Source organism: Anomaloglossus baeobatrachus, chromosome 8 (assembly GCF_048569485.1).
Source record: "Anomaloglossus baeobatrachus isolate aAnoBae1 chromosome 8, aAnoBae1.hap1, whole genome shotgun sequence".
Taxonomy (NCBI): domain Eukaryota; kingdom Metazoa; phylum Chordata; class Amphibia; order Anura; family Aromobatidae; genus Anomaloglossus; species Anomaloglossus baeobatrachus.
The window spans coordinates 47,603,207-47,630,408 of record NC_134360.1 but is presented as its reverse complement, the minus strand read 5'-3'; the positions used below and the strand labels follow the sequence as shown (position 1 = coordinate 47,630,408).

Genomic DNA, 27,202 nt, shown 5'->3' with positions numbered 1-27,202 from the left:
TTTTCCTGTCCTGGTGTCGCTCTTCCGGCCATGCCCCTTGGCCGTTCTCCTTGCCGACCATCCTGTCTTTTCTACAGTCCGGTCTACAGCTAGGACTGTCCCTCAATTCCCTCAAGGGACAGGTGTCGGCTCTGTCGGTATTGTTCCAGCGGCGTATCGCCCGACTGGCTCAGGTGCGCACCTTCATGCAGGGCGCATCTCACATCATTCCTCCTTACCGGCGGCCCTTGGATCCCTGGGACCTTAATCTGGTCCTCACGGCCTTACAGAAACCCCCCTTTGAGCCTCTCAGGGAGGTTCCTTTGTTTAGACTTTCACAGAAAGTTGTTTTTCTAGTAGCCATAACTTCTCTCAGGAAAGTTTCTGATTTGGCTGCGCTCTCTTCGGAATCCCCCTTTTTGGTGTTTCACCAAGACAAGGTGGTTCTTCGGCCGACTCCGGACTTTCTCCCAAAGGTGGTGTCTCCTTTCCACCTTAACCAGGACATTTCATTGCCTTCTCTTTGTCCGGTCCCTGTGCATCGCTTTGAGAAGGCGTTGCATTCCTTAGATTTGGTGCGGGCGCTCCGAATCTATGTGTCACGCACCGCCGTTTTTAGGCGGTGCACCTCACTTTTTGTGCTAACCACTGGTCAGCGCAAGGGTCTCGCTGCTTCTAAACCGACCCTAGCTCGTTGGATCAGGTCGGCTATCACCGATGCCTACCAGTGTTCTCAGGTGCCTCCTCCGCCAGGGATTAAGGCGCACTCGACCAGAGCTGTCGGTGCCTCCTGGGCTTTCAGGCACCAGGCTACGGCTCAGCAGGTTTGTCAGGCTGCCACGTGGTCCAGTCTGCACACTTTTTCGAAGCACTACCAAGTGCATGCTCATGCTTCGGCAGATGCGAGCTTGGGCAGATGCGTTCTTCAGGCGGCTGTCGCCCATTTGTGAAGTTGGGTTTTCCTGCTTCTCAGTTTGTCTGTTTATTCCCACCCATGGACTGCTTTGGAACGTCCCATGGTTTGGGTCTCCCATAAGGAACGATGAAGAAAAAGAGAATTTTGTTTACTTACCGTAAATTCTTTTTCTTATAGTTCCGACATGGGAGACCCAGCACCCTCCCTGTTGCCTGTTGGCAGTTTTTTGTTCCGTGTGTTTCACCGGCTGTTGTTAGTAGACAGAGTTCCGGTCTTTCCGTGTTTTACTCTATCTCTACTTATGGGTGGATGTCCTCCTTCAGCTTTTGCACTGAACTGGTTAGATTGTCATCCAGGGGGTGTATATAGCCCGGAGGGAGGAGCTACACGTTTGAGTGTAGTACTTTGTGTGTCCTACGGAGGCAGAAGCTATACACCCATGGTTTGGGTCTCCCATGTCGGAACTATAAGAAAAAGAATTTACGGTAAGTAAACAAAATTCTCTTTTTTCTTCGTGTCGGTCCTACTTATATTTTGGTAATTCACTGTCTTTGGCCTCCTTCACATGTCCGTGATTTCGGTTCGTATGACGTCTCTTTTCATACGTACGGGAGACACGGTCATACGCAGACCCATTAAAATGAATGGTTCTGCGCACACATTCCTGTTTTCTCACGAACATGTGTCCATGTGGAGCACACGTGTGTCTGTGTGCTCAACACCGAGACATGTCCGTTTTTGTCTAGGAGCAGGGGTGTCACACGTACCACACACTGATGTGATCCGTGTGACATCAGTGTGACACATACCGGAGAAAACACTTGTCTTTGAAATAAAATGATTTTCAATACTCGCCTGCCTCCAGCCCTGTTGTCTTGGGCGCTGCTGTCACTTGCTTCCGGGCCCACTCATTATGCTCATGAATATTCACTGCACCACAGACCCACAAGCAGCTGCAGCGCCAGAGACAGGTGAGTATAGAAGTTCCTGCTGTCCGTGTGCTATCACAGATAGCACACTGACAGCACACGCTAAACACAATACATACCCACAACCTGGACCATGAAAAAATGTGTGTTTGTATCACGGGCATGTGAAGGGGCCTTAGGGGTAGTGGGATCTCCATGCCCTGATTTCAGTATATCTGAAGGGCTGTAGTGTAAAGCATGTGGATGGGACAGGTCAGCAGCCTGATAGGGCAGGGAGTGGATTCCAGGTTACCCCAATAGATAGCACAGCTAAGCTAGAGTCACTGATCACCTCTGCATGCTAATGGAGCAGAGCTGCAGTATAAAGCATTGAGCTGTGCTTTAATGGGCTATGCTAAGAAACACAAAAGGTGCACAGCCAATATATGAATGTGATTCTTATTATGTGAGCCAGATGCTCACCAATGCAGTAAATATACTTTCTTCGGCGCTCCATTGGGAGACCCAGACGATTGGGTGTATAGCTACTGCCTCCGGAGGCCACACAAAGCACTACACCAAAAAGTGTAAGGCCCCTCCCCTTCTGGCTATACACCCCCCGTGGGATCACGGGCTGCTCAGTTTTCAAGCTTTGTGCGAAGGAGGTCAGACATCCACGCATAGCTCCACTGTTTAGTCAGCAGTAGCTGCTGACTATATCGGATGGAAGAAAAGAGGGCCCATGCAAAGGGCCCCCAGCATGCTCCCTTCTCACCCCACTCTTGTTGGCGGTGTTTGTTAAGGTTGAGGTACTCATTGCGGGTACGGAGGCTGGAGCCCACATGCTGTTTTTCCTTCCCCATCCCCCTGAGGGCTCTGGCGAAGTGGGATCTTACCGGCCTCCAGACTCTGAGGCCGAGCTCCATCCACAGACCCGGAGATCCTGCTGGATACGGAGCTGGGTACCGTCAGGGACAAGGCCCTGCAACATTCAGGTACTCTGTGTCCCCGTACAGACAGGCACAGACACACTCCAGCGTTGCTGGGTGTTCTAGTGCGCCGGGGACAGTAGCGCTGCGCGCTGGGGTTATACTCACTGCAGCTTAGCTGAGTGAGTTTATGTGTGGGGAACTACCGCGCCGGCCGCCACGGAGACTGCGGCGCGGCTGCGACTTGTGGTGCGCCGGGGACTTCGCGCCGACCGTGCTTTTACGACGGCAGCGCTTATAAATCTAGTCCCCGGCTTCTGCGGCCTAGTTACGTTTCGTTCCCGCCCCCAGCCCTGTCAGTCAGGGAAGGGGAGAGACGCTGTACAATAGTCAGCGCCGAGGGCTGGAGTCTTATTTACATACTCCAGCCCTCTCACTGAGCACAGTGGGACGCCAGTTTCCCGCTCTTTGTCTGCAGCACGCCCACGGCCCGCCCATCTTCACAGGACGCCGGCAGCCATTCCTGCACGCAGTCTGAGCTGGAGAACGGACATAGCCCTGGGAGACCCAGACAGGGGATTCTGGCGACCACACACCCGCTGTTAAGCGGGCGGTAAGCAGCACCTAGGTGCTGACCCCACTAGTGCCACAGTGTTTGTTTTGTGTACTTTGTCTGTACCTATATATTGCACTGTACGGTCGCTTCTTGGCTTATACCCCTATATTGCTCTGAGGAGACAACAGCATGTCATCCGCAAAAAGCAAGGGTGCCAAGGCACAGGCCTTCTATGCTGCTTGTACCGCATGTGAGGCTACTCTACCGGCAGGTTCCACTGACCCCCATTGTGTGCAATGTTCGGTCCCTGTGCCACTTCGTCAGCCGCAGTCTATGCTAGTAGTGGCCCAGGCAGAGACGCCTGTGAACCCTGCCCCGGTGACGGGGACAGAGTTTGCAGTTTTTGCTGATAAGATGTCTGTGACTATGACAAAAATTCTAGAAACTTTGCAGTCCAGGCCGGTCACTCAGACCATGGGCACTGCTGATTCAATGTTCCCCGGTCCCCCTCAGTTGGAACTAATCCGTGCTCCAAGGGGGTCCCAGGCATCACAGGCTGAAGGCTCTGACTCGGACGACAGTCCCAGGCAGCCTAAGCGAGCTCGCTGGGAGAGACCCTCGGCGTCATCACGCTGGTCAGGGTCTCAGCGAGAGGATTCTCTGTATGATGAGACAGAACTAGGTGATCAGGAGTCTAATCCTGAGACTGCTCTTAACCTGGATACCCCTGATGGTGACGCCATGGTGAATGATCTTATAGCGGCCATCAATAGACTGCTGGATATTTCTCCTCCAGCGGAGGAGGCAGCAGCACAGCAGGAGAAATTCCATTTCAGGTATCCCAAACGTAAATTGAGCTCTTTTCTGGACCACGCTGACTTCAGAGAAGCAGTCCAGAAACACCATGCTTATCCAGATAAGCGTTTCTCCAAACGTCTTAAGGATACACGTTATCCCTTTCCCCCTGACGTGGTCAAACGCTGGACCCAGTGTCCAAAGGTGGACCCCCCAATCTCCAGGCTTGCGGCTAGATCCATAGTTGCAGTGGAAGATGGGGCTTCACTTAAAGATGCCAATGACAGACAGATGGACCTTTGGTTGAAATCTGTCTATGAAGCTATCGGCGCGTCGTTTGCTCCAGCATTCGCAGCCGTGTGGGCACTCCAAGCTATTTCAGCTGGTCTGGCGCAGGTGGACTCTATCATACGTCCATCAGTGCCGCAAGTGGCGTCCTTGCCCTCGCAAATGTCTGCGTTTGCGACTTACGCTATCAATGCGGTCTTGGACTCTACCAGCCGTACGTCAATGGCGTCCGCCAACTCGGTAGTTTTACGCAGAGCCTTATGGTTAAAGGAATGGAAAGCGGATTCTGCTTCCAAAAAATGCTTAACCAGTTTGCCATTATCTCAAGACAGACTGTTTGGTGAGCAATTGGCGGAAATCATTAAATAGTCCAAGGGTAAGGACTCTTCCTTACCCCAGCCCAGATCAAGCAAACCTCAACAGTGGAGGGGACAGTCGAGGTTTCGGTCCTTTCGAGGTTCGGGCAGGGCCCAATCCTCCTCGTCCAAAAGGACTCAGAAGGAGCAGAGGAGCTCAGATTCCTGGCGGACTCACTCACGCCCAAAGAAAGCAGCCGGAGGAACCGCTTCCAAGCCGGCTGCCTCATGACTTTCGGCCTCCTCTCTCCGCATCCTCGGTCGGTGGCAGGCTCTCCCGCTTTTGCGGCATTTGGCTGCCACAGGTCAATGACCGGTGGGTAACAGACATTTTGTCTCACGGGTACCGGATAGAGTTCAGTTCTCGTCCTCCGCCTCGGTTCTTCAGAACTTCTCCACATCCCGACCGAGCCGATGCTCTTCTGCAGGCGGTGTGCTCTCTAAGGGCAGAGGGAGTGGTGATCCCTGTTCCTCTTCAGGAACGAGGTCAAGGTTTTTACTCCAATCTGTTTGTGGTGCCAAAAAAGGACGGCTCTTTCCGTCCTGTTCTGGACCTAAAACTGCTCAACAAGCACGTGAAAACCAGGCGGTTCCGGATGGAATCTCTCCGCTCTGTCATTGCCTCAATGTCTCAAGGAGATTTCCTAGCATCAATAGACATCAAGGATGCTTATCTCCACGTGCCGATTGCTCCAGAGCACCAGCGTTTTCTACGCTTCGTTATAGGAGACGAACACCTTCAGTTCGTAGCCCTGCCATTTGGTCTGGCGACAGCCCCACGGGTTTTCACCAAGGTCATGGCAGCAGTGGTAGCAGTCTTGCATTCTCAGGGACACTCGGTGATCCCTTACTTGGACGATCTACTTGTCAAGGCACCCTCTCAAGGAGCATTCCAACACAGCCTGAACGTGGCGCTGGAGACTCTCCAGACCTTCGGGTGGATCATCAACTTTTCAAAGTCAAACCTGTCTCCGACCCAATCACTAACATATCTTGGCATGGAGTTTCATACTCTCTCAGCGGTAGTGAAGCTTCCGCTGGACAAGCAGCGGTCACTACAGACAGGGGTGCAGTCTCTCCTTCAAGGCCAGTCGCACCCCTTAAGACGCCTCATGCACTTCCTAGGGAAGATGGTGGCAGCAATGGAGGCAGTTCCGTTTGCGCAGTTTCATCTGCGCCCTCTTCAATGGGACATTCTCCGCCAATGGGACAGGAAGTCGACGTCCTTGGACAGGAAAGTCTCACTTTCCCAGACGGCCAAGGACTCTCTTCAGTGGTGGCTTCTTCCCACCTCATTATCACAAGGAAGGTCCTTCCTACCCCCATCCTGGGCGGTGGTCACGACAGACGCGAGCCTGTCAGGGTGGGGAGCAGTTTTTCTCCACCACAGGGCTCAAGGTACGTGGACTCAGCAGGAGTCCACCCTTCAGATCAATGTTCTGGAAATCAGGGCAGTGTATCTTGCCCTACAAGCCTTCCAGCACTGGCTAGAAGGGAAGCAGATCCGAATTCAGTTTGACAACTCCACAGCGGTGGCATACATCAACCACCAAGGTGGGACACGCAGTCGGCAAGCCTTCCAGGAAGTCCGGCGGATTCTGATGTGGGTGGAAGCCACGGCCTCCACCATATCCGCAGTTCACATCCCCGGCGTAGAAAACTGGGAAGCAGACTTCCTCAGTCGCCAGGGCATGGACGCAGGGGAATGGTCCCTTCACCCGGACGTGTTTCAGGAAATCTGCCGCCGCTGGGGAGTGCCGGACGTCGACCTAATGGCGTCTCGGCACAACAACAAGGTCCCGACCTTCATGGCGAGGTCTCGCGATCAAAGAGCTCTGGCGGCAGACGCCTTGGTGCAAGATTGGTCGCAGTTCCAGCTTCCCTACGTGTTTCCCCCTCTGGCACTCTTGCCCAGAGTGCTACGCAAGATCAGGTCCGATTGCCGCCGCGTCTTACTCGTCGCCCCAGACTGGCCGAGGAGATCGTGGTACCCGGATCTGTGGCAACTCACGGTCGGTCAACCGTGGGCGCTACCAGACCGGCCAGACTTACTGTCACAAGGGCCGTTTTTCCATCTGAATTCTGCGGCCCTGAACCTGACTGTGTGGCCATTGAGTCCTGGATCCTAGCGTCTTCAGGATTGTCTCAAGGGGTCGTGGCCACCATGAGACAGGCTAGGAAGCCCACGTCTGCTAAGATCTATCACAGAACGTGGAAGATTTTCTTATCCTGGTGCTCTGCACAAGGAGTGTCCCCCTGGCCATTTGCATTGCCTACTTTTCTTTCCTTCCTGCAATCTGGTTTGGAAAAAGGCTTAGCGCTCGGCTCCCTTAAAGGACAAGTCTCAGCGCTATCAGTATTTTTTCAGAAGCGTCTAGCACGACTTCCTCAGGTACGCACGTTCCTGCAGGGGGTTTGTCACATCGTCCCTCCGTACAAACGGCCGTTAGATCCATGGGATCTGAACAGGGTACTGGTTACTCTCCAGAAGCCGCCCTTCGAGCCTATGAAGGAGGTGTCACTTTCTCGACTCTCACAGAAAGTGGCCTTTCTAGTGGCGGTCACGTCTCTTCGGAGAGTGTCTGAGCTAGCAGCGCTGTCATCCAAAGCTCCCTTCCTGGTGTTTCACCAGGACAAGGTGGTGCTGCGCCCGATTCAGGAATTTCTCCCTAAGGTGGTATCCTCTTTTCATCTCAATCAGGATATCTCCTTACCTTCCTTTTGTCCTCATCCAGTTCATCGGTATGAGAAGGATTTGCATTTGTTAGATCTGGTGAGAGCACTCAGAATCTACATCTCCCGCACGGCGCCCCTGCGCCGCTCGGATGCACTCTTTGTCCTTGTCGCTGGTAAGCGCAAAGGGTCGCAAGCTTCCAAATCCACCCTGGCTCGATGGATCAAGGAACCAATTCTTGAAGCCTACCGTTCTGCTGGGCTTCCGGTTCCATCAGGGCTGAAGGCCCATTCTACCAGAGCCGTGGGTGCGTCCTGGGCATTACGACACCAGGCTACGGCTCAACAGGTGTGCCAGGCGGCTACCTGGTCGAGCCTGCACACTTTCACCAAACACTATCAGGTGCATACCTACGCTTCGGTGGACGCCAGCCTAGGTAGAAGAGTCCTGCAGGCGGCAGTTGCCTCCTCGTAGGGGAGGGCTGTTTTGCAGCTCTAACTTGAGGTATTATTTTACCCACCCAGGGACTGCTTTTGGACGTCCCAATCGTCTAGGTCTCCCAATGGAGCGCCGAAGAAGAAGGGAATTTTGTTACTTACCGTAAATTCCTTTTCTTCTAGCTCCAATTGGGAGACCCAGCACCCGCCCTGTTTCCTTCGGGATTTTTGGTTTTTTCGGGTACACATGTTGTTCATGTTGAACGGTTTCAGTTCTCCGATGTTACTTCGGATTGAATTTGTTTAAACCAGTTATTGGCTTTCCTCCTTCTTGCTTTAGCACTAAAACTGAGCAGCCCGCGATCCCACGGGGGGTGTATAGCCAGAAGGGGAGGGGCCTTACACTTTTTGGTGTAGTGCTTTGTGTGGCCTCCGGAGGCAGTAGCTATACACCCAATCGTCTGGGTCTCCCAATTGGAGCTAGAAGAAAAGGAATTTACGGTAAGTAACAAAATTCCCTTCATTGCCCTGAAGAAGCCGCTGACGCGGCAATACGCGTGGGCCCCTGCCCACGGGATCCTCTTGACTCTCCCCTTGCTCCTCATCTATAACGCTGTCCTCCTGATCCCCCCCATCTCCTTGCCCCCTGTTTGGGATCATTGCATTATGGACGGCTCCTGTTTATTAAACTCCTGTTGGTATGTTGTGACCACTATTATTGTTCCTGGCCAGGAATTACAGGGCTTCATTTAACTTATACAGGGTGCCTCCTCTTTATCATTGGATTGTGCTCAATACACATGTCTATGCTTTTGCATGTTTCCTTGTTATATCCCGTGGGGTGCTTTTGATTTATATGCAAATTGTGATGCTGACACACAACTCCTTATATATTATTTAATGTATATAGGGATTATCAGGTGTGCATTGTTTGTCATGCATTGTCATTTATGTATATATAGTCCTCTCACCTTCTTCTTCCTCTTCTGGGGAGGACCTTTTCGATAATTTACATATAATTGTGGTATGCTACTTACACTATTGTGAGCTGTTTGGGGAGTTTCATACTGTGTTATTGAGTGTGTTTTCTGTCATTTTAAATGTTTTTATGTATTTTTGCTGCAATAAAATTGACTTTTATAATGATATTCGGTTTTTGCTCCCCATTTTGTGCAGTTCTTTTTCTTTTTCTTGCCTTAGTGGGCTATGCTGTCTGAAACAAACAGCACAAATTTGCATGTACAGTGGAACCTTGGATTATGAGCATAAATCTTTCCAGGAGTGTGCTCTTAATCCAAGTTAAGGCTGCTTTACACCTTACGATATCACATACGATATCGTACGTGATCGTACCCGGCCCCATCGTATGTGTGGCACGTTCAATTTGTTGACCGTGTCGCACAAACGATTATTTCCCGTCACACTTCCTTACCCGTCCATACGACCTCGATGTGGGCGGCGAACGTCCACTTCCTGGAGTGGGAGGGACGTTCGGCGTCACATCGACGTCACGCGGCAGCTGGCCAATAGAAGCGGAGGGGCGGAGATGAGCGGGACATAAACATCCCGTCCACCTTCTTCCTTCAACATTGCCGGCGGGAGCCGCGAGACGCAGGTAAGATCTGTTCATCGTTCCCGGGGTGTCACACACTGCGGTGTGTGCTGCCTCGGGAACATTGAACAACCCGACGTGCAATTTTAAGGAAATGAACGACGTGTATGTGATGAACGGTTTTACGTTCAATCGCAATCGCACGTAGCTGTCACACACTACAACAACACTAACGATGCCGGATGTGCGTCACTTACGACGTGACCCCGCCGACACATCGTTAGATTTGTTGTAGCGTGTAAAGCCCGCTTTACTCTTATATCACAGCAAATTTTTCCATAGGAAATAATTGAAACACAGACGTTCCACAACCCAAAAATATTTACTGTATTTATACACACTTACTAGAGTAATACAAAATAATGTACTGTATTCACATAAAATTATTACAGTACACTAATACAAAATACTGTACAGTAAAAACATGTAAAGCAAGTCAAACTGCACGTTAGCTTACAATAGAATTGTTGGTGTGCGGGAGGTACATTATAGAGAGAAAAAATGATGCATAAATATGACAACCTTTATTCTAGTACAGTACACAAAAAAACGCACCCCATATCTATTCTCCCCAAAATAAGGGCAAAACTAAGCCAAATGTGGGGTAGAAATACTGCACAGGCAATTACATTACAGTACAAGCAATGTGCTGCACTGGTTAGCAGAAAGAAAGTGCAATACTGTATCCACAAATGCAAAATGATAGGCATGCTATATGGTATATACTGTACTGTGCAATGGTATACTGTATACAGTACATATGTACAGAAAGTTACCTCCAATAGGTTTACACAGAGTGCGCCACAGAGGGTCAGAGCGTGGTGAAACTGCAAGTGTGCGCAGTCATTATTTGTTCTTATTGCAAAGCATTGCTCTTAAACCAAGTTACAAACTTGTATAAAGGTTTGCTTGTCTTGCAAAACGCTCTCAAACCAAGTTACTCCTAATCCAAGGTTCCACTGTATATATTAATGATCAGAATGTAAAGTAAAGTAAGAACATCATGTTCAGTTTCATACATTTTTGCTTACAAGCACTAGGTTAGTGTATGATTTTTGGATGTGCGGTCCATTGTTTTTTTTTACAGTTTTGACAGATAGTTATGTCCCTATTTACTTAAACAAGCTGAGATCTTGAGGTTGTGAGGAATTGAAACAAACTTTATTGGAAAGTTGAGGAACTTTTCACTATATAGTATAACATAACCCATGATATGTAGTATAACATGGGGTTTCTTTGTCGCTCCATTGGGAGACCCAGACAATTGGGTGTATAGCTTCTGCCTCCGGAGGCCACACAAAGTATTACACTTAAAAGTGTAAAGCCCCTCCCCTTCTGCCTATACACCCCCCGTGCCTCACGGGCTCCTCAGTTGTTTTCATGCTTTGTGCGAAGGAGGCTGACATCCACGCATAGCTCCACATCTTAGTCAGAAGCAGCTGCTGACTATGTCGGATGGAAGAAAAGAGGGCCCATATAGGGCCCCCAGCATGCTCCCTTCTCACCCCACTCTGGTCGGGTGCTGTTAAGGTTGAGGTACCCATTGCGGGTACATAGGCAGGAGCCACATGCTGTTTTCCTTCCCCATCCCTTAATGGGCTCTGGGTGAAGTGGGATCTTAATCGGTCTCCAGGCACTGGGACCGTGCTCCCTCCGCAGCCCCTGGGGAATCTGCTGGACAGGAGCCGGGTATCGTCAGGGACAAGGCCCTGCTACTGTGAGGTACTCTGTGTCCCCCTGGGGGACCGCGCATGGAGCGCTTGTGCCATACACACTGCAGCACTGCTGGGTGTGTTAGTGCGCCGGGGACTACCGCGCCGGCCGCGCTTATTTGCCGGCCGCGCTTATAACTTTAGTCCCTGGCTTTTGCGGCCTAGTATCGCATATTCCCGCCCCCAGGCCTGCCAGTCAGGGGAAGGGCGGGACGCTGCACAGGACGTCAGCGCTGAGGGCTGGAGCATACTTTGTATCCTCCTCCCCCCTCACTCAGCTCAGTGGGGCATCAGATTCCCGCACTTTCTAGGGCACGCCCACGGCCCCCTCCTCCCCACAGAACGCCGGCAGCCATTCCTGTCAGCACTTCTGACGCTGGAGAGGAGAGACACAGCTCTGGGAGGCCCAGGCAGGGAATCTGGTGATCACACAACCGCTTTGAGCGGTCGGTAAGCAGCACCTGGGTGCTGGCCCCACTGAGTGCCGAAGTGTACATATATATATATATGCTTATATGCTATACATTTACACTGTACGGCCGCACTGTTGATTTTTGGCTATATACCCTCCTGGATTGTACTCAGAGGAGACAACAGCATGTCGTCCGCAAAAAGCAAGGGTGCCAAAGCACAGGTTTACTTTGCAACCTGTACCTCATGTGCGGCTATACTACCGGCAGGTTCCACCGATCCTCATTGTGTGCAATGCTCGGCCCCTGTGGCACTTACTCAGCCGGAGCCTCTGCTACTGGTGGCCCAGGTGGAACCACCTGCTACCACTGTCCAGGTGACAGGGACGGAGTTTGCAGTATTTGCTGACAAACTGTCTGAGACTATGGATAAATGGTCTGCTAAGATACTAGAAGCCTTACAGTCCAGACCGGTGACTCAGGCCACGGGCACTGTTGAATCATTGACCCCAGGCCCCCCTCAGTTGGAGCAGCAAAGTGCTCCTGGGGTGACCCATAGGTCCCAGGGTGAGGTCTCTGACACGGACCGCAGTCCCAGGCCGCCTAAGCGGGCTCGCTGGGAAATTCCCTCGACTTCATCACACTGTTCGGGGTCTCAGCAGGAGGACTCTCTGGATGATGAAGCTGAGGTAGCAGATCAGGATTCTGATCCTGAGGCCGCTCTCAACCTAGATACACCTGAAGGTGACGCCATAGTGAATGACCTTATAGCGACCATCAATCAGGTGTTGGATATTTCTCCCCCAGCTCCTCCAATTGAGGAGTCAGCTTCTCAGCAGGAGAAATTCCGTTTCAGGTTTCCCAAGCGTACATTGAGTACGTTTCTGGATCACTCTGACTTCAGAGAGGCAGTCCAGAAACACCGAGCTTGTCCAGATAAGCGTTTTTCCAAGCGCCTTAAGGATACACGTTATCCCTTCCCCCCTGACGTTGTCAAGGGCTGGGCTCAGTGTCCCAAGGTGGATCCTCCAGTCTCCAGACTGGCGGCTAGATCCATAGTTGCAGTGGAAGATGGGGCTTCACTCAAAGATGCCACTGACAGACAGATGGAGCTCTGGTTGAAATCCATCTATGAAGCTATCGGCGCGTCTTTTGCTCCAGCATTCGCAGCCGTATGGGCACTCCAAGCTATCTCAGCTTGTCATGCGCAGATTAATGCAGTCACACGTACGTCTGCCCCGCAAGTGGTGTCCTTAACCTCTCAGGCGTCGGCGTTTGCGTCCTACGCCATTAATGCTGTCCTGGACTCTGCGAGCCGTACGGCGGTAGCATCCGCCAATTCGGTGGCAGTCCGCAGGGCCATGTGGCTACGTGAATGGAAGGCAGACTCTGCTTCCAAAAAGTTCTTAACCGGTTTGCCATTTTCTGGCGACCGTCTGTTTGGTGAGCGATTGGATGAAATCATTAAACAATCCAAGGGAAAGGACTCGTCCTTACCCCAGTCCAAACCAAACAGACCTCAACCACGGAAGGTACAATCGAGGTTTCGGTCCATTCGGTCCGCGGGCAGGTCTCAATTCTCCTCGTCCAAAAGGCCTCAGAAGGATCAGAGGAACTCCGATTCATGGCGGTCTAAGTCACGTCCTAAAAAGACCGCCGGGGGAACCGCTCCCAAAGCGGCCTCCTCATGACTTTCGGCCTCCTCACACCGCATCCTCGGTCGGTGGCAGGCTTTCCCGCTTTTGCGACGCCTGGCTGCCACAGGTAAAAGACCGTTGGGTGAGAGACATTCTGTCTCACGGTTACAGGATAGAGTTCAACTCTCGTCCTCCGACTCGGTTCTTCAGAACATCTCCGCCCCCCGAGCGAGCCGATGCTCTTCTTCAGGCGGTATGCACTCTGAAGGCAGAAGGAGTGGTGATCCCTGTTCCTTTTCAGCAACAGGGTCACGGTTTTTACTCCAACTTGTTCGTGGTGCCGAAAAAGGACGGATCCTTCCGTCCTGTTCTGGACCTAAAACTGCTCAACAAACATGTAAAAACCAGGCGATTCCGGATGGAATCGCTCCGCTCCGTCATCGCCTCAATGTCCCAAGGAGATTTCCTAGCATCAATCGACATCAAAGATGCTTATCTCCACGTACCGATTGCTCAAGAGCATCAGCGCTTCCTGCGTTTCGCCATAGGGGACGAACACCTTCAGTTCGTGGCACTGCCTTTCGGCTTGGCGACAGCCCCACGGGTCTTCACTAAGGTCATGGCAACAGTAGTAGCAGTTCTGCACTCTCAGGGACACTCGGTGATCCCTTACTTAGACGATCTGCTTGTCAAGGCACCCTCTCAAGTGGCATGCCAACACAGCCTGAGCATTGCTCTAGAGACTCTCCAGAGTTTCGGGTGGATCATCAATTTTCCAAAGTCAAATCTGACACCGGCCCAATCACTGACATATCTTGGCATGGAGTTTCATACTCTCTCAGCGATAGTGAAGCTTCCGCTGGACAAACAGCGTTCACTACAGACAGGGGTGCAATCTCTCCTTCAAGGCCAGTCACACCCCTTGCGGCGCCTCATGCACTTCCTAGGGAAGATGGTAGCAGCAATGGAGGCAGTTCCTTTTGCGCAGTTTCATCTGCGTCCACTTCAATGGGACATTCTCCGCAAATGGGACAGGAAGTCGACGTCCCTCGACAGGAACGTCTCCCTTTCTCGGGCAGCCAAGGCTTCCCTTCAGTGGTGGCTTCTTCCCACTTCTCTGTCGAAGGGGAAATCCTTCCTGCCCCCATCCTGGGCTGTGGTCACGACGGACGCGAGCCTGTCAGGGTGGGGAGCGGTCTTTCTCCACCACAGGGCTCAGGGTACTTGGACTCAGCCAGAGTCCTCCCTTCAGATCAATGTTCTGGAGATAAGGGCAGTGTATCTTGCCCTAAAGGCGTTCCAGCCGTGGCTGGAAGGCAAGCAGATCCGAATTCAGTCGGACAACTCCACAGCGGTGGCATACATCAACCACCAAGGCGGAACATGCAGTCGGCAAGCCTTCCAGGAAGTCCGGCGGATTCTGCTATGGGTGGAAGCCACAGCCTCCACCATATCCGCAGTTCACATCCCGGGCGTAGAAAACTGGGAAGCAGACTTTCTCAGTCGCCAGGGCATGGACGCAGGGGAATGGTCCCTTCACCCGGACGTGTTTCAGGAGATCTGTTGCCGCTGGGGGATGCCGGACGTCGACCTAATGGCGTCCCGGCACAACCACAAGGTCCCGACATTCATGGCACGATCTCAAGATCAGAGAGCTCTGGCGGCAGACGCTTTAGTTCAGGATTGGTCGCAGTTTCAACTCCCTTATGTGTTTCCTCCTCTGGCACTGTTGCCCAGAGTGTTACGCAAGATCAGGTCCGACTGCCGCCGCGCCATCCTCGTCGTTCCAGACTGGCCGAGGAGGTCGTGGTACCCGGATCTGTGGCATCTCACGGTGGGCCAACCGTGGGCACTACCAGACCGACCAGACTTGCTGTCTCAAGGACCGTTTTTCCATCTGAATTCTGCGGCCCTCAACCTGACTGTGTGGCCATTGAGTCCTGGATCCTAGCGTCTTCAGGGTTATCTCAAGAGGTCATTGCCACTATGAGACAGGCTAGGAAACCAACGTCCGCCAAGATCTACCACAGGACGTGGAGGATATTCTTATCTTGGTGCTCTGATCAGGGTTTTTCTCCCTGGCCATTTGCCTTGCCCACTTTTCTTTCCTTCCTTCAATCCGGATTGGAAAAAGGTTTGTGGCTCGGCTCCCTTAAGGGACAAGTCTCAGCGCTCTCTGTGTTCTTTCAGAAGCGCCTGGCCAGACTTCCACAGGTACGCACGTTCCTGCAGGGGGTTTGTCACATAGTCCCTCCTTACAAGCGGCCGTTAGAACCCTGGGATCTGAACAGGGTGCTGATGGCTCTTCAGAAACCACCTTTCGAGCCAATGAGGGATATTCCTCTCTCACGCCTTTCGCAGAAAGTGGCCTTCCTAGTAGCAGTCACATCACTTCGGAGAGTGTCTGAGCTAGCAGCGCTGTCATGCAAAGCCCCTTTCCTGGTGTTTCACCAGGACAAGGTGGTTCTGCGTCCGGTTCCGGAATTTCTCTCTAAGGTGGTATCCCCCTTTCATCTCAATCAGGATATCTCCTTACCCTCTTTTTGTCCTCATCCAGTTCACCAATGTGAAAGGGATTTGCACTTGTTAGATCTGGTGAGAGCACTCAGACTCTACATTTCTCGTACGGCGCCCCTACGCCGCTCGGATGCACTCTTTGTCCTTGTCGCTGGCCAGCGTAAAGGGTCACAAGCTTCCAAATCAACCCTGGCTCGGTGGATCAAGGAACCTATTCTCGAAGCTTACCGATCTTCTGGGCTTCCGGTTCCCTCAGGGCTAAGGGCCCATTCTACCAGAGCCGTGGGTGCGTCCTGGGCTTTGCGGCACCAGGCTACGGCTCAGCAGGTGTGTCAGGGAGCTACCTGGTCGAGCCTGCACACTTTCACGAAACACTATCAGGTGCATACCTATGCTTCGGCAGATGCCAGCCTAGGTAGGCGAGTCCTTCAGGCGGCGGTTGCCCACCTGTAGGAAGGGGCCGTTTTACGGCTCTATTTCGAGGTTTTACTTTACCCACCCAGGGACTGCTTTTGGACGTCCCAATTGTCTGGGTCTCCCAATGAAGCGACAAAGAAGAAGGGAATTTTGTTTACTTACCGTAAATTCCTTTTCTTCTAGCTCCAATTGGGAGACCCAGCACCCGCCCCTGTTCCCTTCGGGCTGTTGTTTTTTGTGTACACATGTTGTTCATGTTCAATGGTTTCAGTTCTCCGAAATTTCTTCGGACTGAATTTACTTTAAACCAATTTATAACTTTACCTCCTTCTTGCTTTTGCACCAAAACTGAGGAGCCCGTGAGGCACGGGGGGTGTATAGGCAGAAGGGGAGGAGCTTTACACTTTTAAGTGTAATACTTTGTGTGGCCTCCGGAGGCAGAAGCTATACACCCAATTGTCTGGGTCTCCCAATTGGAGCTAGAAGAAAAGGAATTTACGGTAAGTAAACAAAATTCCCTTCTTTTATCCTATTAATCAGTTAGCTCTTTTAAGATTTCTCTTTTCTTTAAGGTGTATGACACATCAGATGGGACTTTACTTCAGCCGCTGAAGGGACATAAGGACATGGTGTTCTGCGTGGCCTACGCTAAAGATGGTAAATTCCTAGATCACTGCCATATACTTTGGAAATGCCGAATTCCAGACTTTGCACTTTACAAGATCCTGATCTTTTCGTTACTCGTTTTGTGTTTCTACATTTGTCAGTATAGTTTTGTTTCATTTATTTTAATCATTTTTTTCTCCATTTATTACTTAATTCACTTTTTTTTCTCTTTACTTCTCTTCTCATAATAACATTTGGTGTTTCCAGGAAAAAGATTTGCTTCTGGATCTGCTGATAAAAGTGTCATTATCTGGACATCGAAACTGGAGGGAATTCTGAAGTATACGTAAGTCGGTCATGTTGGGAGCCGCATACTTATACAGTTATCTCACTTTTTCACTAGTAGCTGTTATATTGTCAGGGCTGATGACTGACAAAGAAGGTCTGTCTTTCTGGGGGACTTTAGTGTTCATACAGTAGATAGGTGTTAGTTATAACCCTGTGCCTAATAACAGTCATATATACACTAAGCATGGGTTGTCGATAAAGGAACCATAGCCAAGGAATATATAAAAATCATGGGACCCCATAACAAAAGTCCGTATGTAAGCAGTGTCAGGGTGTATAGGCGTAGTCAGAGGGAGAGGGACATGTATTGCAGGACATAGTGTTCTCACCCACTGTGACAACTCTTTCATAGCCCCCATGCATTATGGTGTCCCCCAAAATGCCCCTTAAGCATAGTCTGAGGCCCCACGGTGAATTCCCTCCTCCAGGATTACTCCCCCAGTACCATTCTCACACACAGTTTGAGGACCTAACAGCAAACCCCCACAGTGTGATGCCACCACATTGGATCCCCATAGTTTACTGCTGGGTACAATGATACACACACACACACACACACACACACACGCACACAATAAATACCCCACAGTATCATGTAGCCCTCACAACCACAGTATGATGACCACACATCAATCCCCCACAATATATTACCCCCATACTGACCCCACACAGTTTAATGCCGACACGGTGACCCCCCCACACACACACACAGTATGATGCCCTCATAGAACATTACCCTCCACACTATGATGGCTTCTCCATCCTCCCTCAATAATATGAGGTCCCCATAACTCCACTACACAGTGTGATGGTCCCATAGTCTCCCACACAGTATAATGACCCACAACCCTTCAAAAAGCAATGAGCGACAAAGTAAAAAATACTGCTTATCGCCCCTATTTTGCCGGTCTGGTCTGTTATTTGTGCAGACTGAGGCACTGCACAGCAGGCGCGATGTAGTGACTTCATGTCTCCTGCTGCACTGAGACTCAGTTCTCAGATGCACATTCAGAGTGGTGGCTCCTGTTCCATCATTGTTTTCTCTGGTATCTGATTCCCCAGGATATGAAATCTGTATTAGGGTACCGTCACACTTTAGCGACGCAGCAGCGATCCGACCAGCGATCTGACCTGGTCAGGATCGCTGCTGCATCGCTACATGGTCGCTGGTGAGCTCTCAAACAGGCAGATCTCACCAGCGACCAGTGACCAGACCCCAGCCAGCAGCGACGTGCAAGCGACGCTGCGCTTGCACGGAGCCGGCGTCTGGAAGCTGCGGACACTGGTAACTAAGGTAAACATCGGGTATGGTTACCCGATGTTTACCTTAGTTACCAGCTCACACCGCTTAACTTAGCGTGTGCAGGGAGCAGGAGCCGGCACTGGCAGCGTGAGAGCTGCGGAGGCTGGTAACGAAGGTAAATATCGGGTAACCACCTTGGTTACCCGATGTTTACCTTGGTTACAGGTTACCGCAGCTGCCAGACGCCGGCTCCTGCTCCCTGCACATTCAGGATTGTTGCTTTCTCGCTGTCACACACAGCGATGTGTGCTTATCAGCGGGAGAGCAACAATAAAAAAACTAACCAGCACTGTGTGTAATGAGCAGCGATCTCACAGCAGGGGCCAGATCGCTGCTCAGTGTCACACACAGCGAGATCGCTAATGAGGTCACAAAAAACGTGACTCAGCAGCGATCTCAGCAGCGATCTCGCTGTGTGTGAAGTACCCCTTAAAGTTTTGAAAAAATCTCTATTGACCTACTTTTTCAAGGAAATTTGGAATAGATGTTGTAGATGTGTGGTTTGTGTGTCCTTGGTGTAGTTCTTATGTGTTTGCGCTCTTCAGGCACAATGACTCCATCCAGTGTGTATCCTACAACCCGGTCACCCATCAGCTGGCGTCCTGCTCCTCTAGTGATTTTGGTGAGTTCCTTGATGGTCACATCAGTACTTAGCCTCTATCGCCGGCTACATGTACATATAATTTATAATATATTATATGTGTGTATAATGCAGGAGGGGCTAAAGTGGGACCCCCTGACATCCCACATCAATCCAGCCATCATTACTAGATCTGATCAGAGCGGTGCAGGTAGAGTTTAGCTTTGCTCTGGTTATTGCAGCAGTAGAGGGCATCTAATAGTAGAGGAGGGCATCTGTGCTGTAAGATTGACTGTGGAAGGACACAGAAATAATTAGTGTATTATTATTTTTCTTTTTAATTAGGGCTTTGGTCTCCGGAGCAGAAGTCGGTTTCCAAACATAAAGTGAGCAGTAAGATCACCTGCTGCAGGTAAGAGCTTACAGTATAGATCCACTTATTCTCAGGTATTAAAGGGAACCTGTCACCAGATTTGGGGTCTATAAGCTGCAGCCACCACCAGTGGGCTCTTATATACAGCATTCTATCATGCTGTATATAGGAGCCCAGGCCGCTGTGTAGAATGTAAAAATCACTTTATAATACTCACCTAAATGGTCGTGGCGTTGCAGACTAGTCGGATAGGTATCTCCGTTCTCTGGGTGCGGCGCCTCCTCTTTCGACCATCTTTGTCCTCCTTCTTCTGAAGCCTGAGTGCATGACGCGTACTACGTCATCCACACTAGCCGGCATTGAGGTCCTGCGCAGGCGCACTACAATACTTTGATCTGCCCTGCTCAGGACAGATCAAAGTGCGCCTGCGCAGGACCTCAATACAGGTGCGTGTGGATGACGTAGGATGTATCATGCACTCAGGCTTCAGAAGAAGGACAAAGATGGCTGAAAGAGGAGGCGCCGCACCCAGAGAACAGACACCCATCCAACCAGTCTGAACAGCTCTGCCCCTTAGGTGAGTATTGTAAAGTGTTTTTTATGTTCTACACAGCGGCCCGGGCTCTTATATACAGCATGTTAGAATGCTGTATATAAGAGCCCACTGATGGTGGCTGCAGTTTATAGTCACCAAATCAGGTGACAGGTTCCCTGTATGGTGCTCATATCAGTTGTGTCACTCTACATGGTAGTCAATTTATTGCCATATATTGTAACCCACCTTGTACTTCATCACGAACCCCCACCACACACAGTCTGTTATAACGCCACACCTTTGCTTTATTACAAGCTGGACAAATGACGGACAGTATCTTGCACTGGGGATGTTCAACGGCGTCGTAAGCATAAGGAACAAGAATGGCGAGGAGAAAGTGAAAATCGAGCGACCTGGAGGATCTCTGTCACCAATCTGGTCTATCTCTTGGAACCCTTCAAAGTCAGTATTTTTGATCACAACCATTACATACCACTGTGTAATCAGTAGATTGCAAGTTTCTGCTACATCTGTTCATATCTTACTGATCCAAGTGTTTATCATTAGGGATGAGAACAACGACATTTTGGCGGTGGCAGACTGGGGGAAGAAGTTATCCTTTTATCAGCTCAGCGGCAAGCAGGTACAGATTATAATCCGGCAACTCTTAAGGGGGCTTTACACGCAACAACATCGCTAACGAGATGTCGTTGGGGTCACGGAATTCGTGACGCATATCCGACCTCGTTAGCGACATCGTTTCGTGTGATATGTACGAGCGACCGCTAACGATGCAAAATACTCACCAAATCGTTGATTGTTGACACGTCGTCCATTTCCCAAAAATCGTTTCTGATTTTGGACGCAGGTTGTTTGTCGTTCCTGAGGCAGCACACATCGCTACGTGTGACACCCCGGGAACGACGAACAACACCATATCTGCGTCCTCCAGCAACGAGGTGGGCGTGACTTTCATGCGGCTGCTCTCCGCCCCTCCGCTTCTATTGGGCGCCTGCCGTGTGACGTTGCTGTGACGCCGCACGAACTGCCCCCTTAGAGAAGAGGTTGTTCACCGGCCACAGCGACATCGTTAGGCAGGGTAAGTCCGTGTGACAGGGCCTAGCGATATTGTGCACCACGGGCAGCGATTTGCCTGTGACGCACAAACGACAGGGGCGGGTGCTTTCACGAGTGACATCGCTAGCGATGCCGCTGCGTGTAAAGCAGCCTTTAGGCCCCATAGACACTGGATTAATCAGCTCAGTTGCAAGCAGGTACAGATTATAATCCGGCAACTCTTAGGCCCCATAGACACAGGATTAAAGGCATTGTCCTGTACTTGTTTTCCAAGCCCATCATTATCTTGCTTTAGAATTTGCTGTATTCTTATGCATTGCAGGTTGGGAAGGACCGATCCCTGGGCTGTGATCCCTGCTGCGTCAGCTACTTCTCTAAAGGTGAATATATCGTTATGAGCGGATCCGACAGGCAGGTGTCTCTGTTCACAAAGGACGGGGTACGACTGGGTACTATCGGGGAGCAAAATTCCTGGGTGTGGACATGCAAAGTTAAGCCTGACTCAAACTATGTGGTAAGATTGAGTAATGCAATACCTGATTGATATTGTGAGTAGGAGTGTGACAGGGTAGTAATCCCAATATTTGTGTCTTATGTTTCAGGTCGTTGGATGTCAGGATGGAACGCTTGCTTTCTACCAGCTGATTTTCAGCACGGTGCACGGACTCTATAAGGACAGATACGCCTTCAGGGACTGCATGACTGATGTTATAGTCCAGCATCTCATCACTGAGCAGAAAGGTAAAGAATAGGGATGATCAAATACCACAAATATTTGGCTCCGCGAATATCCGACGAATAAGTCGCCGCTATGCGAATATTCGATGCGCAATGTAAGTCTATGGGAAGCCCGAATAGTTGTTATTCAGGTTTCCCATAGACTTAAGCGGGCTTTACACGCTACAGCGATCTCTTTGGGGTCACGGATTTTGGGACGCACATCCGGCCGCTGTAGCGATGTCGTAGCCTGTGACTCCTAGGAGCGATTTTGGATCGTTGCAAAAACGTCCAAAATCGGTCCTCGTTGACATGGGGGTCCGCTGCCAGTTATCGCTGCTGTCGCAGGGGCGAAGTTGTTCCTCGTTCCTGCGGCAGTGCACATTGCTACGTGTGACGCCGCAGGAACGAGGAACATCTCCTTACCTGCATCCGGCCACAATGTGGAAGGAAGGAGGTGGGCGGGATGTTACGTCCCGCTCATCTCCGCCCCTCCGCTTTCATTGGCCGGCCGCTTAGTGACGTCGCTGTGACGCCGAACGGACCGCCCCCCTTAGAAAGGAGGCGGTACGCCGGTCACAGCGACGTCGCTATGCAGGTAAGTATGTGTGACGGGGGTGCCGGATTTTGTGCGCGACGGGCAGCGATATGCCCGTTTCGCACAAACGATGGGGGTGGGTCGCATGCTAGCGATTTCGGGCCATATATCGCAGCCTGTAAAGCCACCCTTACATTGCGCATCGAATATTCGCGAATAGTCGAATAGTGGCAACCTAGTCGGCGAATATTCGCGAAGCCGAATATTTGTGGTATTCGATCATCCCTGGTAAAGAACAGTTCTGAATACACATGTATATACTATGTGTACGTTCTATATGTTTGCTGTTTAGATGTTAAGCGCTGTGATCATGGATAATCATGTAAACTTGTGGTTTATGCTCTCATCCAGTGCGAATTAAGTGCCGGGAATTGGTGAAGAAGATTGCCATCTATAAGAACAGGCTAGCCATTCAGATGCCAGAGAAGATCCTGATCTATGAGCTGTACTCTGAAGATGCTGCCGACATGCATTACCGCGTCAAAGAAAAAATTGTCAAAAAGTTTGAGTGTAATTTGCTTGTGGTTTGTTCCCAGCATGTTATCCTGTGCCAGGTGAGTGATAGACCGACTGCAGCATCTATCCATAACACTGATGACAGGGACTGGTGTGTGCGATCTGCGTAGCATGTTAGTGCAAAGGGGAACACCTGAATATATTTACACATGTATCCTGAATCGCTTACGCTACCAATCTTCACCTTTACTGTTATTGAATGTTGTAGACTGGGTATATTTATGGATTTATGTTTTCTCTTTTATCGCAGGAGAAGCGTTTGCAGTGCTTATCCTTTAAGGGTGTGAAGGAGCGAGAGTGGATGATGGAATCTTTAATCCGGTACATAAAGGTGATCGGAGGCCCCCCAGGACGAGAAGGCTTGCTAGTGGGACTGAAAAATGGACAGGTGATATGTATTTATGTGCTATTAGGGGTTGTCCAAAAATACAACAATAAGTACCTACTGACAGGATAAATTATAAATGTATGAGCCAGACGCTGACACTCCCACCATTCCTGAGAATAGAGTGGCCAAAGTCTTCTATATGCATGGAGCAGTAGAGAACATGAATGGAGCAGTGGTTTCACATTCTCACTACAGCTCTAATGCCACAGGGGATATGGCTTCTTCAGATTGATGAGGGTCCCAGTGGTAGCCCCCTCATGATCATCAAATTACCACTTGGGTTAAGATCACACGTCCAGTAATTGTGCTGCCCCTGCAGCAGTCTAACTGCTCGGATCCGGGGTTTGCTGTGGCTCGAGGGTCCCCGGACCCGGGCTCAGCGGCCACTCAAATAAAAGGGGATTATTTACAGGGGAGAGTTCGTGACGCCACCCGTGGTTCCCGGTAAGGGGAGTATCGCCGCTGTCGATGGGAGTACCCGGGGAAGATGGAGTGGGGCAGCCAGATGGTGGTCCCTCAACGGGTAGGAAAGGCCCTGGGACTCTGGAGGGATAGTGGATGGCATGGTGGGGTGATGTGGGCAGGCAGGGACCCAGGAAGGGCAGTGTACTCACTCAGGCGGTGCAGTCGTTAGTGCGGCCATTAAGCAGACTCTGACACAGGAGTAAACCAAGTCTCTGGGTGCTGCTGCCACTCTGGGGAGCTCGTCCGGGTGTCCGTCCCTGCTGGTATTGCTTAGTGGTCTGGAGCCTGCCTCCTTGTACAATTGTGTAGATGTTCCTGAGTGACCCTTTGGCCTGCAGCTGTCGGGGTCCTGCTCCCTATAATGGTGTAGTGGAGCTGTGCTCTCAATGGCTGACACTTCGCATCTCAGTGGGCCGCATAAGCTGGAAAGCCCTATCCCCCTCGTTGTGCTGATGCCTTCGATCGCTGAGCTCTTGGGGAAAGTTCATAAAGAGACTATCCTCCACAGGCTAATTATCAGGTTGCGTGAAGCTACTCCCTGATCTAGGGTCCTGTACCCCACCGTGCTCGGTACTGGTCCGGTTACTGGACTTCTGGTGCCGACCGTTCTCCAAAACTAAGTCTGTTACACCTCCTCCAATACTCTGTGACCGGGTCTCCGACTCCTCTGGTCCCAGATCACCGTCTGCGACCTAACCAAGGTCACACAGGGAGCTCCAATTCCCTCAGCTCTTCACTTCCTGAGGGCTACTCTAAACTCTCACTTTCTTTTTCGCTCCTAATTGGGAGACCCAGACAATTGGGGTGTATAGCTATTGCCTCTGGAGGCCACACAAAGTATTACACTTAAAAGTGTAAGGCCCCTCCCCTTCTGGCTATACACCCCCAGTGGGATCACTGGCTCACCAGTTTTGTGCTTTGTGCGAAGGAGGCAACACATCCACGCATAGCTCCACTTTTTAGTCAGCAGCAGCTGCTGACTATGTCGGATGGAAGAAAAGAGGGCCCATACTAAGGGCTCCCAGCATGCTCCCTTCTCACCCCACTGTATGTCGGAGGTGTTTGTAAGGTTGAGGTACCCATTGCGGGTACGGCGGCAGGAGCCCACATGCTGATTCCTTCCCCATCCCTTTTTACAGGGCTCTGGGTGAAGTGGGATTTACCGGTCTCCAGGCACTGAGACCGTGCTCCATCTACAGCCCCTGGAGAAGATGCTGGATGGAGCGGAGTACATCAGGGACATGGCCCTGCTTCCTCAAGGTACTCTGTGTCCCCGTGCATTTGGCGCTCACACCGCAGCATGCTGGGTGTTGTAGTGCGCCGGGGGACATCAGCGCTGCGGCGCCTGTGCCATGGCCTCATTCAGCTTCGCTGAAGCAGGCTCACTTATGGGAATTGGTCGCGCCGGCCGCTGGGACTGCGGCGCGGCTGGCACTTGTAGTGCGCCGGGGACTTCAGCGCGGCCTGCGCTTTTACGGCGGCCGCGCTGATAACTAGAGTCCCCGGCTTTTGCGGCCTGCTTCCGTTCGTTCCCGCCCCCAGACCTGCCAGTCAGGAGAGGGGCGGGACGCTGGCCACTTCTAGGAATCGGTCGCGCCGGCCGCTGGGACTGCGGCGCGGCTGGCACTTGTGGTGCGCCGGGGACTTCAGCGCGGCCCGCGCTTTTACGGCGGCCGCGCTGATAACTAGAGTCCCCGGCTTTTGCGGCCTGCTTCCGTTCGTTCCCGCCCCCAGACCTGCCAGTCAGGAGAGGGGCGGGACGCTGGCCACTTCTAGGAATCGGTCGCGCCGGCCGCTGGGACTGCGGCGCGGCTGGCACTTGTGGTGCGCCGGGGACTTCAGCGCGGCCCGCGCTTTTACGGCGGCCGCGCTGTTAACTCGAGTCCCCGGCTTCTGGGCCTAGTCTCCCTTCGTTACCGCCCACAGCCCTGACAGTCAGGGTAGGGGCGTGACGCTGCATAGCACAGCAGCGCTGAGAGCTGGAGTATGTTTTGCATACTCCACCCCTCTCACTGTGTGCACTGTGAATCCGGATTCCCGCACTTTCTCAGGCACGCCCACGGCTTCCTTCTCTACAAGGACGCCGGCAGCCATTAGTGTCAGTTTCTGTACGATACAGAGACAAGTGTGGAAGATCCTGGCATTCTGATAGTCACACAATCGCTGCAACAGGCGTTAAGCAGCACCTGTGGTGCTAACCCCACTAGTGCAGAAGTGCACTTATAGATATGCTTGTACTATATACATTGCACTGTTTGGTCGCACGTTGTATATACCCTCCTGGATTATGCGGAGGAGTTATCAGCATATTCTCTGTGTAAAACAAAGGTGCAGAACCACATGTTTTTCTATACAGCTGGTACAGCATGTACGGCTATACGGCCGGCAGGTTACATAGACTCCCATTGTATGCACTAATGGCCAGGGGATGAGGACGGTGTCTGCAGTATTTACTGACAGTTTTTCTGAGACTATGGCTATGATACTAGAAGCCTAGCAGTCCGGACATGTCTCTCACAATATGGGCACTGTTGAATCATTGATCCATGGCCCCCCTCAGTGTGAACAACTAACAGCTCCGGGAATGTCACACGCATCCCAGAGTCACGGCTCTGCACGGACGTCAGTCCCAGACAGCCTAAGCGGGCTCACTATGAGCGGCCTCGGTTTCATCAGGGTCCTAGCAGAAGGACTCGCTGTGTAATGAGGCGGAAGTAGCGGCTCAGGATTCTGATCCTGAGACCGCTCTCAATCTGGATACACCTGATCGTGACGCCATAGTAAATAATCTTATAGCGTCCATCTATAGAATGTGGGTTATTCCTCACAGCTCCTCCAGTGGAGGAGTCAGCTTCACGTATTTTTCTGGACCACTCTGCCTTCAGAGAGGCAGTCCAGGAACACCACGCTTATCCAGATATGCGCTTCTCCAAACGGCTTAGGATACACGTTATCCCTGTCCCCTGACTTGGTCAGGGACTGGACCCAGTGTCCCAAGCGGCATCCTCCAATCTCCAGGCTTGTAGCTAGATCCATAGTTGCAGTGGGAGATGGAACTGCTGTTGGCTCCGGCATTCTCTCCCTTGGGGCACTCCAAGCTATTTCAGCTTGTCTTACACAGATTGACACGGTTACACGTACATCTGTGCCGCAGGTGGCATCCTTAACCTCTCAAATGTCTGCATTTGTTTCTTACGCGATTCAGGTTGTCCTGGACTCTGCGAACCGTGCGGCGGTAGCCTCCGCTACTCCGTGTTTTTAAGCAGAGCCTGGTCTGCTCGTTAAGTGAATGGAAGGCAGATTCTGCTTCCAAAAAAGGTTGCCTAACCAGTTGCCTTTTTCTGCTGACCGACTGTTTGGTGAATGTAACCATTAAACAGTCCAGGGGTAAGGATTCATCCTTTCCTCAGCCCGGACACAACAAACCCCAACAGAGCAAGAGGCAGTCGGGGTTTTCGGCCTTTTCGAGGCTCGGGCAGGTCCCATTTTTCCTCGTCCAATGTGGACTCAAAAGGATCAGAGGAGCTCAGATCTTAGCGGGCTCAGTCACGCC

At 51.4% G+C, this 27,202-nt stretch overlaps 1 protein-coding gene across 2 annotated transcripts in view; it reads left to right on the top strand.

Annotated features, from left to right (window-relative positions):
* The window catches only part of IFT122 (intraflagellar transport 122), a 120,938-nt gene that overhangs the window by 8,489 nt on the left and 85,247 nt on the right, over nucleotides 1-27,202 (top strand). The window contains exons 3-12 of one of the 2 annotated variants that reach the window (XM_075321574.1): nucleotides 16,716-16,800; nucleotides 17,017-17,095; nucleotides 18,946-19,022; nucleotides 19,326-19,392; nucleotides 20,204-20,350; nucleotides 20,456-20,531; nucleotides 21,288-21,479; nucleotides 21,568-21,706; nucleotides 22,632-22,834; nucleotides 23,047-23,184. In XM_075321574.1, coding sequence (XP_075177689.1) covers nucleotides 16,716-16,800; nucleotides 17,017-17,095; nucleotides 18,946-19,022; nucleotides 19,326-19,392; nucleotides 20,204-20,350; nucleotides 20,456-20,531; nucleotides 21,288-21,479; nucleotides 21,568-21,706; nucleotides 22,632-22,834; nucleotides 23,047-23,184 — 1,203 coding nt within the window. Of the gene's footprint in view, nucleotides 1-16,715; nucleotides 16,801-17,016; nucleotides 17,096-18,945; nucleotides 19,023-19,325; nucleotides 19,393-20,203; nucleotides 20,532-21,287; nucleotides 21,480-21,567; nucleotides 21,707-22,631; nucleotides 22,835-23,046; nucleotides 23,185-27,202 lie in introns of both variants that reach the window. The other variant, XM_075321573.1, reaches the window with a different exon arrangement.